Raw genomic sequence first — 14,010 nt, 5'->3', positions numbered from 1 at the left:
GTCAGCATTTGTCCTCTATACTTTCCTGTGAGAAAGGTCCCATCTATGCACAGGATAGGCCAGCAGTGTTGGAATACGTTAATGCATGGACCCAAGCTGAAAAAGACCCGCTGCAATATGAAGGGCGGACCTTGTCCTCTGTCTAGACTTTTCAGGTCATAATAACTTCCAAGATTTCTCTGACAAATAACGGCCAACAATCGAGAAATATTATCATATGCAGCCTCGAACGTGCCAAACCTCATCTCTAACACCTTCTGTTTTGCACTCCACGTCTTCCCGTATGATGAGATGGTATACTTGTACTTCTCCTAAATATACCTGATAATAGACTTTGGTTCAAATGACAGGTTGGCTACTATCATCCCATACATCTCGTTTGCAATGTATTGCGATGTAAGGTTGCGATGGGACTTCTGCACGCCCGGCAAATGACAAGTGTGCTGAGTGACAATTGAGCATTTCCAATAATCTTTCCATTTGCCCTTATAGGCATGCACCCGCCACGGACAGTCCTCCTTCACACATACCATATCGTACTTATGAGACTATGAGACTTGAACTCGACTGTTTTGAACTCTCGCATAAGAGAGAGACTCACACTTAACAGCTTCTTTCACCTCATCAATTGACTGGTACCTCGCACCCTGGACAACTTCGTTCTCCCTGCAATCCCGAGGCACGCTGGGTCCCTCATCTATGACAAGATAACTGAAGTCGCTGCTCACCCATTCTTCAGGCACATCCTCGTCATCATCAGACGAATCGCATTCATTGCTTCATCCAACTCATGATCTTCGTCTCGCAGCTGTTCAACAATACGGGGTATGTTCTCCCCCTCATCAGCCATGCATAAGGATGGCAACGGATAAACTATCCGCGGATATCGACTCTGGATATCCATACCCACGACCTAGAAACCATACCCGAACCCATACCCATTATCCGCAGCGGATAGCAAAACGTACCTACATCCGTTACCCACGGGTAACGGATATCCGCGGATATATCCATTTGTCCAATACGGAGAGGGGCGGCAGGCGGCGGCGCGCAAGAAGGGGAGAGGGCGCTCAGCGCGGGCCGCTGTCGCGTGAGGCGGCGCACAGGCAGGAGGAGGAGGAGAGGGGCGGCGGGCGGCAGCTCGTAGGAAGGGGAGAGGGCACTCAGCGTGGGCGCACAGGCCGGAGGGAGGATGTTCGCGGCCGAACGGCGGCGCCAAGCCCGAGCGGCATAGGTAGGAGGGGGAAGGGAGCGAGGCGGCGCACAGGCCGGAGGAGGAGGAGAGGGGCGGCGGCAGGCAGAGGGGCCAGCGGAGGGGCGGCGACCGGTGGATGGGCAGCGGACGGGGGCGGCCGGAGGATGGGCGGCGGACAGCTTGGTGACAGGGGCCGGCGGATGGGCGGCGACCGGCGGATGGCTTGGTGACAGGGGCCGGGGTCGGGGGCTTGCGGCTGGGAGCTTGGGCGGTTGGGCGCTGGGAAGTGGGAAGTGAAACTGTGAAACCCTAAATTTGTATATATATATATATATAAGGGTACTCGGGCCCACATGTCAGCAGGTCTTGCGGGTTTGCGGGTTCGGGTATCATTTTTTCATACCCGTTAGAAAATATCCATTGGGTTTAGAGTTGTACCCGCGTCCGTACCCGCGGGCACCGATCCAAACCCGTATCCGCGCCCACCGGGTATGGTATCCGCGGGTACGCGGGTATTTCGTACCCGTTTCCATCTTTAGCCACGCATTGAGGTGCTGCGGTGCCACCTGCCTCAATGTTTGACTCCTCAACTTCTTTATCAACATCTTCATCCCCCGCAGCAGTTTTGATGTTTATCAAAGGCTTCTAGTACACACTGACAAGGAGTACCAGTGGCTATTGCCAATGACTTGCATTTTGCAGATAACTTAACCAGTCATCGTTGTTTGCAAGTGGCATCAGCTCCCAGATTAAAGCGTGAGTGGTACGATTTATGACGCACTGAACACTTAGTGTGTGTCTCCTGATTAATCCTTAATCCGCTTATTAACCAGTTGCATAGAGATTCAAATGTCCTCTCCTGCGGTCTGATAATTCCTCTGACCGCACAGTTGAATTCACTTAAATCTACCCCATTCGGCCCATAAATCACATTTCCTTCTCCGTAATATATACTAAAAGTACCCTTCTCGGAAAATATATCTGTCAATTATTAATAAACTAGTTATACTACATATTAATACACAACGAACCTAAGTTTCAGCGATTCCTAGATTATATTTTCCAGATTCTAAACTATTCAGAATATAAATTATACTAAAAATAATTGAAAATACTAAATACTATTCAAAATATAACTACCCTAACAAATATTTCCTAGATTATAGTTATTTTCAAGTAATTATACGACTAGAACGAGAATATACCTCCAAACCGACGTGTGAACAGGGCTTCGCCGCTTTCTCTCCTCTCTTCCTCTCCTCCCTTTCTTTTTTTCCTAATTTTTGCTGAATAAATTAGGACTTTAGGGGGTAGGTGGAATTAGAAATTTAGGGAGCAAGTGGAGGCTTATATAGGGGTAGGGGAACCTCCTGCCCGCCCAGCGGGCGGGATGCCCCTCCGCACTGTAGGGGCCCCGCACCTCCCGCCCGTTGGGCGGGCGGGATGCCCCCGCGGCAGCGTCAGGGGTCTCTTCGCGAATAAAAAAAGTTTCTTATTCGCGAAGAGGCCCTCGGGAGGGGCCTAGAAAATGATTTGGCACCTCCCGCCCATTGGATGGGCGGGAAGTGTCCGGCGGGAGGTACGCCTTTTTGAAAAATTTTCAAATCGGCACCTTTTTCAAATTTAATTTTTTAACTTTTTTTAAAAAAAATTCGCGCACGCACAAAGCAACCGGCGGACCCGCGTTAACCAGCGGAGAAGGGCCCAACGGCCGCGCCTTTCCTCGGTCCATTGCCGGGAAACACCAGAGTTTTTTTTTTAAAATTCGAATCGAGGGAACCACCGGAGTTGAAGCATTCTAATGTTGAACTGACGATCGTAAAATGGCCAAATAATATCTTTGAACATTGTAGCTGATACGCGCTGTCTCTTGACAAACTATACGAATCTAATCCCACATCACAGATCCTCTTATCGGCAGTTTATTTTTGGTTTCATATGCAACTAACTTCATGTGCTATCTTATCAGGGTGAGAGTACAAGGCTACAGATCTGCTGCTACTAGGGTAGGTTACAATATAGTTCATTCATATATACAGAGCCCAGTGTGCTCATGACTCAAAAGCTATGAACAATCTGCTTCAGTGAGTAATATGTGCCAACCACAATCACTCCCGCCCCAATCATGATAATACCCAGGCAAGCTACCAGCTCCAACCTCAGATTCCTGGAGGTCCTTGAGCTGATCTTCAGGTAGCAGACACAGGGCAGCAACATTGTGACCGTGCTGCTGAGGAACGAGCCGGTAAGCGCGACAACATAGGCGAAGAACGGCACGATAAGTGCTACAATGGTGGTGCTGACGACCAGAGTGGTCCTGATCAAGATGCTGACTGTCCTGTTTTTGCCAACATGAAGGCTATCCTCGATAGCCTCTGCTATTGGAGTGATTAGCAGCGCGAACTTGGTGAAAGGGTTGATCAGCGTCGTGTAGATCGCGACATTGGAGGCAAAACGTTTTGATGGAAGGTTGAGCGTCACCTGGGAACTTAATGATTCCCCGTACATCAAGTATCCAATGGTGCCTGTCAGCCCATAGCTAAGAGTGCAGATAATGAAGCAGATGAGCAACACCTGTAATTGTAAGAGGTAATGATTGTCACTATAGTAGCTTTATGTAACAGGAAGTTTGACAAAATTGCAGCTTGCCAGAACTTGGATTTACAATCTACATGTAAGATGTCTTTTTCTGCCTCAGTGTAGAGATTCCAATTTCATTTTACTTAATTGTTGGGGGCAGAAAGATGATTAGTATTTCTATGAAACAGTACTTTATAGTATTATTTATCTGGATTCAGATAAAATTAACAAAAGATATTGGTGTAAGGACTTCTATTTTACTTACTGTGGGGAACGTTTTTCTGTTTCTCATGCCAGTGTATATCATGGGAAAAACAGCATGGCCGCTGAAACAGAACGCATATAAGCTCATAGCAGTTGGCATACCAGACCAGTTGGCAGTCACACCTTTCTCATGAAAACCGACACCATCAAACACTCCAACCCACATAACAGAGGCGATTAGAATGACAGATGCCATGACTCCGCCGAGAGCAACATATGCAAGCATGTTCAAGCTCCGAAGCCATGTTGTTGGTAAAACCAGCAGGCTGAAGATCAACACAAACCCTTGCTTGCTTCCAATCTTGAGACTAGCAACATGGAAGTTGGCATTTGGAAATAATTTCTCCAAGTTGTCACCTTCTAATATCAAGAAATCAATGGCAACAAGATACAGCTCCAGGTACAAGAATATTGCTACTATGATTTTTCCTTTCCGGCCAAAAGCTAGCTCACCAATATCAGGATAGGTCTTAACAAGCGAGCTTGAGTCTATGCATCTCTGCAGGAGAATACCAGTATAGAAACAGATGATTGCTATGGTCATGAAAATGAGTAAGCTCAGCCATCCTCCTTGAGACAATGCATATGGAATGGATAATATTCCAACCCCTGCAAACAAAGAAAATATATTCAGAGAAATAGCTAGCTCAATAAGTAAACATGGGCAACCATATGTGAAACTGCTATAGCATCATTTCTTCGCATCTCAAGCTTGCAAAAGATAGGCAGAACAGAAGAAACTAGAAACCTGAGAGAGCATTAACTCCATTGAAGCAAGTTTTGAAGAAGCCTGTCCCAGACTTTGGAGGAGTGTTGTTCTCCATCAGAAACTCCTAGTGGCCTTCGACAAGAGGATGCACATCAGCCCTGGGTTTTAAAGAAGTGTGGTGCATGAGGTTGGGACATGCAGGCCCACTGCATATCACATTATCACCACTGTGGTAGTGCCGTGTGACAATAAGTGGATGTCTATTCCCAGAAAAGAGATGAAAATAAAGCAAAATGGAGAAGGCATTGAGTGGAATTACACAGATCGGCAAAGTAGATTCATGAAATACACATTTTTTGTCAGACAGATTGATGTCGTTGCTTGAGGACCTAATGAAACATATCCCACAGCCAGAGGGAAGGGAAGATGGAAGCCCATGCAAAATGCATGCGGCAGCTATAAAAAAGCAGGAACGCAAATAAAGTTGCATGCGGTTCCTGCACCTTCATAGATCCAGGTTACATAAATAACTAGGACCCAAATGAACATATGTTTTTGTGTAGTGTTTCCATTTTTGTTGGAAAAGATTATAGATTATAGTAAAACTTTGTACAGCACAAAGACCGTCAAAAGTAATCTTCTTAATTGCAGGCACCATATAAATGTGATATCATGGCGCACCATACTGCAGAATATATCCATATGTGCAGTTTACCAGAATCAGGTTTACAGAACTAGGTAGCCAGAATCTAGACCCCTTGCGCGGAAGCAACTAAGAAAAGGGTTGCAATCTCTAGCACTGTCAAATGTAAACTTCAGGGAAAATTCAAACCTAGCTGTAGTGAAAAAGCAGTGGTAATGATTAACAAGTGGACAAATTAGAAAGAATAAACATTTATCATAGTTATGAACAATCAAAATATTTAGCTACACATGCTGAGTCATGAAGGCACAGCTTCACATTCTAACCATCATAGCAGAAGATAAATGACCACAAACTTTTGATATATAAATATTTGAATGAGGAGACTTCCCACTATGTGATGCCTCCTTTTTTGTGACAAATGAAGAAAAGTGTGTTGCACAAAGTACAAATGAAAACAATAAAGGCTTAAAGCTCACCGGTGCCCTATTATATATGAGTAAATCACAACTGCAGACTAAAGAATATTACCAGTTTCTATTAAACTATTCATATCGCACATTTAGTGAATTAGTGGCATCATACCGAGTAATTAGGAGTAAGTGCATTATTCAGGTAAAAGAAAATGAAAATGGAACCACTTTTTTTCTATAGAGCAGAAGCCACACAAGTATTATCTCCAAAGACTATGCAAAGCACAACATTGGAAGATTCAAAACGGAAGCACTTTAAATAATTACACCATGTAGTTTCTTTAACAAAAGTTGGAAGATTCATGACCCCAGAAAAAAAAGCATAGGAAAAAAAGACGTGCTATCCTACATGCAGTCTCAAATAGAAAAAAGAAATCACGGTCTACGTTCCATCACAGCAGCCCTGTCATAAAATTTTGAATAGATACAGTGACCACAGAAAGAAAGAGTGCAGTGTCAGATAACCATGTACAACTTTACACTGATGTCTGAAGTTGATAGATCTAAAGCACTTCAATGAGGTAACACAACACACACGTAGTGGCCCCTTGAGGGTATCTTCTTGTCTATCCACAAGAGATACCTGGAGTGGCCCACAATATTATCCAAGAAACAAGAAACAGCAACACCTACAACTTCCATTTATACCCCAGTCCACTAAACACGATGTTTTCAATCCTTTCTTCTTTGTATCATTTCACCTAAAGCAAGCATTTGCTTCAGCACACAAATCTAACAAATAAGTGGCGCTGAATCTTGAATCACAACATGCGCTGGTAAGCAGAGACTTATGTAAAAATCTTACTTTCATTTCATTCTTGTTTTTCTAGAGCATATAAGTCACTGTCTGGCGAAGATGAACCATGTAGAAACTAGTCAAATATGAGGTAATTTCCATTTCCCAATAGGAGAATTTCTATAACCAGAATCACTACCAAATCAAATTCAGTTAACTGTAAACACAAATTCAGTTAACTGTAAACAAGAATAAGCTTTTTTGTTAACTGTAGCAAGGGAATTGAAAGGAGAAAAAAGTGCATCCTGCAGATGAAACAGAAAGTGATGTGTGAATACATGACCAATTTCACAAATTAGTTATGCAAAAAAAAAATTACACACATAAAGTGTGAAAAGTGAAGATCAGAAGTCCAGCACATGTTAGGAGCAGGCTATATAGCCTAGCAGCAAGGAATGTGATATGGTTTAGTAACTTCAATCAACAGAAATTTTTACCAACAAAATAAAATCACTAACCAAGAAACCTGAGTCGCTGAGGACAAACTGTATGATATTCCTCCTCTCCCTGATAACCTCACTTCTTTCATCCTTATAATTCTACTCCCTCTAGTCACAGATACTTTGTTTCTCACAAGGTCATGTCAAACTTTTGAAAGTTCGACTATCAGAAAATTTTAAAATATTTGTTTTGAAACACAAAATCTTTTGTGTAGATTGCCTTCATAAACACTTCCATATCCTCATAAATTTATTTTACTTTATAAATATATTCTAATAGAAAATAGCGTTCAAAGGTACACATTGTCCCCGTCATGTCCAAGACATGAAGTAATTTTTATTGGGGGAAGCAACATGGAGTAGCAAACATAGGACAACAAAGTCAATCTCAAATTCTCAATGTCCAGTGGATGGATCAAAGAAAATCATAAACAGAAACTTACAGAATATCTAAAACTAAAAAATTGCATGCATAACTAGTTACCATAAAATACAATGTGGCTAACATTAAATACTTTGTGCTTCATGAAATTGTATAGCATGCATAAGAGTGCAAAAGGAAAGCCACAAGTTGGAACTGAGGAAGTCAGAAGTCTGAGTGATAGCAAAAGGATTATAACTTCATCATATTTCACTTGAAGTTGCTGTCCTTCTGTCATTCTGGTCCAGAATGTTTCTGGTGGCAGGTGGATGTCGAATAACAGCCCAATCATAGTTCTCTTTGCTGAATTTGTACAAGAAGGTTAATCAAGCTATGCAATTTAACTTGAACTGAGGAATCCGGATTTATCCTGAAAATGACTGACCCACCAAAGTCCAATATAATTGGCAGGAAACTTCATGAGGAAAAGTCAAAGTGAACAGATCCATTGGTGCTAAGTGCTAACATACTCAGCAAGCATTGGTAGGTAGGGTGAGCTATGGCATCCACTAAATCATTCACCAGGCCTCATCATTCTTGAATCGACACCCAAGATTCTTGCTGGGTGGTCAACCCCGAATTTAACTGCAGCAGAATTCCAGAATGACGAAAACTGAGCACCGTGCCTTTTCCATAGAACAGAATCCAGGATGACGATAAATATCGATTACACAGCTGTCATAGCCAATCTTTTCACTCACTAAACTTCAATCAACCTAAAGATCCAAAAGTCCAGACATCAGAAGATTAAAGTGACAATGGTGCAGGGGACTCCAATAAGGCAATAAAAAGGCAGTGTACAAACTCTACCTCTTTTTGTCTTTTAATATATAACCAGTAGGAGCTCATCACCACCAACACCCCCCACCCCCCCCCCCCGGTTTCCTCAAAAAAAGGCAATAAAAGGCATCAATAGGATATCCGAAAGCCCACGTTGGAGTTGTGTGTTTTTCTTGAATTGGTACCAGCTCCTAGTAGCCTAGCACTGTCTAGTTTACTCTTGTGATTCGCGCAATGATGGAGGAGACACCAAATGGGGTTGTTGGACTTGGGCATGAAAAGATTGGACCAAAAGTTGCGCGTGCCAGCAAACCGGCAAGGAAACGAGGATTAAAGAAAGCATGAGAAACACGAACCGGGCGTGGATACGAACGTGTTTGGAGCCAGACCAAAGGCCTCCATTACCAGCACTCGCTGCACGCACGCCCACCCACATTGTGCATCACCACTACGATTCAGCAAGGAATTGCGCCGACAAATACAGCCGCGCTGGTACAGCGCAATCATCACCGGCCACCAGCACTAGCCGGGCCAGCGGCCGCTCGCCTGTGCCCCGGAGCGGCATTCCCTCCCGAAACCTGCAGGCAGGCGGAACAGCAATCATGAAACATCGACTCAACAGCGCGGTGTCCGTGGGGGAACCTGGCGCTGTGGAGCGCAGCTCGCCTTGCCCGAATGGTAACAGCCAAAGCAACTAGGAAATGGTCGCTTCCCAAGGGCCCACCACCTCGCCGCCGCCGCCGGTGGCGTTGGGGCGGCGCCGGCGCCTCGGACATCGGCGGCTCCGGCCTTCTTTTCCACGCCAAAAATGTGGCCACGTGGGAAAGCGAATCCGCCGCCGGCTGGTGCGGGCGGGCGGGCGTGGGCCGATTTGGGCTGCAATGTGGTGATAGCTGAAGAGCCCGTACGAAATGCCGCCGAGACTCCACTGAAAGGCCTGCCAAGCGCTGCACAAAAAGGAAAGAGCGGCCCACGTTTGAGAACCCCGCCACATCGGCACAAAAAGGGTAGAGCGGCCCACATGACGTAGTGATGGGCCACATGACGTAGCCAAGCCTAGAGTTTTTTTAAAAAAAGGATAAAAAAATAAAATTAGAAAAAGGGGTGCCGGTGGGAAAAATTTTAAAAAATGGGTACCTCCCGCCCGCTGATTGGGCGGGAGGCGTGGGGCCGGGGACCTCCCGCTCATCCAGTGGGCGGGAGGTTCCCCAAGGGCCTCTTCGCAAATTTTTTATTTGCGAAGAGGTCCCTCACGGGGCAGGCGGGGGCATCCCGCCCATCCAAAGGGCGGGATGTTGTCCTGAGGGGCATCCCGCCGTTTGGTCGGGCGGGACGTCCCCCCCGGCTATATAAGCCCGAACCAGCCCCAAAAATTTTATTTTATTCAGAAAAAATCAGAAGAAAAAAAAAGAGAGGCGAGGAAGAGAGAAGAGGAAGCGGCGAAGCCCTGTTCACACGTCGATTTGGAGGTATATTCTTATTCTACCCGTATAATTACTTGAAAATAATTATAATCTAGGAAATATTTCTTAAGTAATTATGTTTTGAATAGTTTTTAGTATTTTCATTTGTTTTTAGTATAATTGATGTTCTGAATAGTTCAGAATTTGTAAAATATAATCTGAGAATCGCTGAAACTTAGGATCGTCGTTGTGTATTAGTATGTAGTGTAGCTAGTTTATTCAACTGTGCGGTATTTTCAGATATGTCTTCCGAGAAGGGTATTTTCAGTATATATTACGGAGAAGGAAATGTGATTTATGGGCCAAATGGGGTAGATTTAAGTGAATTCAACTATGCGGTCAGAGAAATTACCAGACCGCACGAGAGGATATTTGATTCCCTATGCAACTGGTTAATGAGGGGATTAAGGATTAATCAGGAGACACACACTGTGAGTGTTCAATGCGTCATTAATCGTACCACTCACGCTTTGATCTGGGAGCTGATGCCACTTGCAAGCAACGAGAACTGGTTAAATTATCTGCAAAATGCAAGTCATTGGCAATAGCCACTGGTACTCCTTGTCAGTGTGCACCAGAACCCTTTGATAAACATTAAAGCTGCTCCGGGGGATGAAAATATTGATGAAAAAGTTGAGGGGGCAAACATTGAGGCAGGTGGGACCGCAGCACCTTAATGCGTGGCTGATGAGGGGAGAACATACCCTTCATTGTTGAAGAGCTGCAAGACGAAAAACGTGAATTGGACGAAACAATGAATGCTGATTCGACTGATGATGACGATGATGTGCCTGAAGATTGGGTAAGCAGCGACTTCAGTCATCTTGTCGTAGATGACGGATCTAGCTGGCCTTCGGATTGCAGGGAGAACGAAATTATCCAGGGTGCGAGGTACCACTCAATTGAAGAGGTGAAGAAAGTTGTTAAGTGCTGGTCACTATCTCTTATGCGAGAGTTTAAAACAGTCGAGTGCAAATCTCGTAAGTACGATATGGTATGTGTGAAGGAGGGTTGTCCATGGCGGGTGCATGCCTATAAGGGTAAATGGAAAGATTATTGGGAATGCTCCATTGTCACTCAGCACACTTGTCATTTGCCTGGGGTGCAGAAGACCCATCGCAACCTCACATCGCAATACATCGCAAATGAGATGTACGGAACGATAGTAGACAACTTGTCATATGAACCAAAGTCTATTATCAGGTACATTCAGGAAAAGTACAAGTATACCATCTCGTACAGTAAGGCGTGGAGTGCAAAACAAAAGGTGTTGGAGATGAGGTTTGGTACGTTCGAGGCTGCATATGATAATGTTCCTCGATTGCTGGCCGTCCTATGTCAGAGAAATCCTGAAAGGTATTATGACCTGAAAACTCTAGACAAAGGAGAAGGTCCGCTCTACACATTGCAGCGGGTCTTTTTCAACTTGAGTCCATGCATTAACGCATTCCATCACTGCCGGCCTCTCCTGTGCATCGACGGGACCTTTCTCACAGGAAAGTATAGATTGCAAATGCTGACGGCTATTGGAGTAGATGGAAACAATCAATTGCTGTCTGTTGCTTTTGCTTTTGTTGAGAGTGAGAACACGGACAGTTGGTACTGGTTCCTGGAACGGGTTAAGCTTGCAGTCGTTCGGGATAGGGAAGATGTCTGCCTGATTCATAATCGTCACGCCGGCATACTAAGGGCAATACTAGATTTGCAGCAGGGGTGTGTGGAGACCGGAGAGCCGCCCAAGTGGCGTGATGTTCGCAGTAGGTGGTGCATGAGATATATCAGTGCAAACTTTTTCAGGCAATTCAAGAACAAGCATCTTATGGATATGTTCAAGAGGCTATGCAAAGAAACGAATCAGCAAAAGTTTAACAAGCAGTGGCAGAAACTTGATGAACTGACCGGGAAGAAAAGAGCCGAGAACGCATCAAAAAACATAACTGCACAGGATGAAGCAGATGCTTTGTGCCCTTTGCCAACAGATACTGCACGACTCGCAGAAGGTCTGGGTCAGTGGTGAAAAACTTGTCTGAATGGATTGAGAATGAACCCAAGGAGAAGTGAGCGTTACTTTATGATACCGATGGTGCAAGGTACGGTATAATGATCACCAACTTTGCTGAGGTTTACAATTGGGTGCTGCGAGGTGTTCGTGGGCTTCCACTGGTTGCAATTGTGGAATTCATCGTTCGGGGGTGTACCGATTACTTTAGGGAGCGGTTCACTAAAAATCAAGTATTCGTACGAGATCCTGACAGAAATTTTGGATTCATGGTAACACAATATATGACTAAGAAGGCAGAAAGCGCCCGGCTACACCACGTACGGCAATGTGGAACACAGGAGCTCAAGTTTGAGGTATCTCCTAAAGACAAGGCGCGACATGGTATGAGACGTCAAACTCGTGTAAAGGAGTGCATTCTTAAGTTTGATGGAACTTGTTGTTGCTCATGCATGAGGCCCAAGTTGCTGCACTTACCTTGTTCTCATGTAATGGCTGCTTGTGCGGATATTCGACATCTTGTCGATATATATGTTTCACATTACTTTAGAAAGGAGACAATTGCCAGCACCTGGCAGTATGAGATCTATGGGTTCCGTTTGGTTGGATCGTTCACTGAGACAGCGAATCCTGTTATATATATTCCAGACCCAAGATCATCACGGGTTAAGAGAGGGCGCCGTCAGTCACGGCGTATTCGTAATGATATGGATGAGTCAGAGCTCCGTCCGAGGATACAACGCTGCAGTGCATGTAATCAGATTGGACACACGTATAAACGTTGTCCAACCAATGATGCTGGCCCCAGTTCTGCTGAAGCTGGCCCTACAGGTGATGCTACAGATGAAAGACCTCCGGTTGCATCAATGAGTGGGAGACGTCGCCGATCGAGTGCTAGTACGTCATCAGGCATCATTTAGTTGTAATTTTATTTGAACGTTGTTTGCTCATATATAATATTTGCCGCGTTGAGATTGTATCAGACCTGAATGCGTATTTGTAATATTTGCCGCATTGACTGAAGACAGAATATTTGGATTCATGTATTTATAATATTTGTAATATTTGTAATGTTTGTAATATTTGTTATCATATTGTTTTATTTTTTATGGCTTCATGTATTGTACTATCGTAATATTTAGATTCTACGTTGCAAAACGTTATCGTTTAACTATCTTCGTACAAGTTTTAGATACCGTAATCTTCTTCGTAAAATTGAATTAGAATTTTATATGCATACATAAGAGTATTGCGAATAAATCTTGTATTTGAAAAAAGTCTGAATTTCAAATAGTTTGTGAAATATAAATTTTAAAAAAATATAACAAAAATCATAACCAGGGACCTCCCGCCCGCTGCCCGGGCGGGAAGCATCCCGCCCACTGGTCGGGAGGCCTCCCGCCCACTGGCCGGGTGGGAGGCCTGCTTCAGGGACCTCTTCGCGAATAAGAAACTTCACGAAGAGGCCCTTGGAAATTTTTTTGGAACCTCCCGCCCATCCGCCCGTTCAATGTACAGGAGTACCCATTTTCCTAATTTCTCCCATCCGGCTCCCCTTTTCCGAATTTTATTTTTTTATCTTTTTTAAAAAAGTCCGCCAAGCCTATATCGCGGGCGGCCCGCGTTTGAGAACCTGCTGTTGGCCACACGACGCAGCGATGGGCCCGCGTTCGAGAACCCGTGGGCCACATGGCTGTTACTTCGAGCGTAGCAACAACGTCGCGCAACCCATCCATGAGAAGGCAGGCGCGAGGCGAGGAGGAGGATGATGTCGAAGCAGGAGCCCAACAAAACAACGATAGATTTGGAGGCGGCCTTTACTCTTGGATGCTGAGCCCACGGGCCAACGCGAAGCGATCGACAACGTCTCGGTCCACGACCTACTCAGGCCTCGTGTGTGTTGTTGTTAGGGAGTCGGGACTTCTCCTAGCCCACGACCTTCACGGGCTGATTCGAAATCCCGCGAGACGGGCTTGTCTTGTCACCACTCATCAGAGGGAGAGAGAAAAACACACTTGTGATTCTGCTGCCCGCCCATGCTCATCTTCTAATCTAACCTACCAGCACAAAAGCCATGCCGGCGACTGCAGGAGAAGCACGCGCAGACAGTGGAGCTGATTCCCGGCCGGCGGCTGATGCCGAGAGAACAGCCTCCCCCACACCCCATCCCTGATCTTTTCTTATCCAGCAGCGCGGAGCCATGCCGATCGCGGAGAACAGCGCACAGTGGACGCCTGACGGCCGGCC

At 45.1% G+C, this 14,010-nt stretch overlaps 1 protein-coding gene across 1 annotated transcript; it reads right to left on the bottom strand.

Annotated features, from left to right (window-relative positions):
• Positions 1-3,014: 3,014 nt before the first annotated feature.
• On the bottom strand, positions 3,015-5,135 carry LOC112890697 (amino acid transporter AVT1I-like). The gene is made up of 3 exons (XM_025957550.1): positions 4,788-5,135; positions 4,041-4,648; positions 3,015-3,769 (listed from the first exon to the last, which is right to left on the bottom strand). The coding sequence occupies exons 1-3, from the start codon at positions 4,861-4,863 to the stop codon at positions 3,254-3,256; spliced, it is 1,200 nt and encodes a 399-aa protein (XP_025813335.1). The 5' UTR covers positions 4,864-5,135; the 3' UTR covers positions 3,015-3,253.
• Positions 5,136-14,010: the final 8,875 nt, after the last annotated feature.

The sequence above is a fragment of the Panicum hallii genome, chromosome 4 (genome assembly GCF_002211085.1).
Source record: "Panicum hallii strain FIL2 chromosome 4, PHallii_v3.1, whole genome shotgun sequence".
Classification (NCBI taxonomy): Eukaryota; Viridiplantae; Streptophyta; class Magnoliopsida; order Poales; family Poaceae; genus Panicum; species Panicum hallii.
This window is presented reverse-complemented; position numbering and strand designations above follow the sequence as displayed.

Coding starts and splice junctions, on each gene's coding strand:
- LOC112890697 (XM_025957550.1), bottom strand. CDS start 4,863: ATGGAGAACAACACTCCTCCAAAGTCTGGGACAGGCTTCTTCAAAACT. Junction 4,649..4,787: donor TGGAGTTAATGCTCTCTCAG/GTTTCTAGTTTC, acceptor CTTTGTTTGCAG/GGGTTGGAATATTATCCATT. Junction 3,770..4,040: donor ACAGAAAAACGTTCCCCACA/GTAAGTAAAATA, acceptor TTACAATTACAG/GTGTTGCTCATCTGCTTCAT.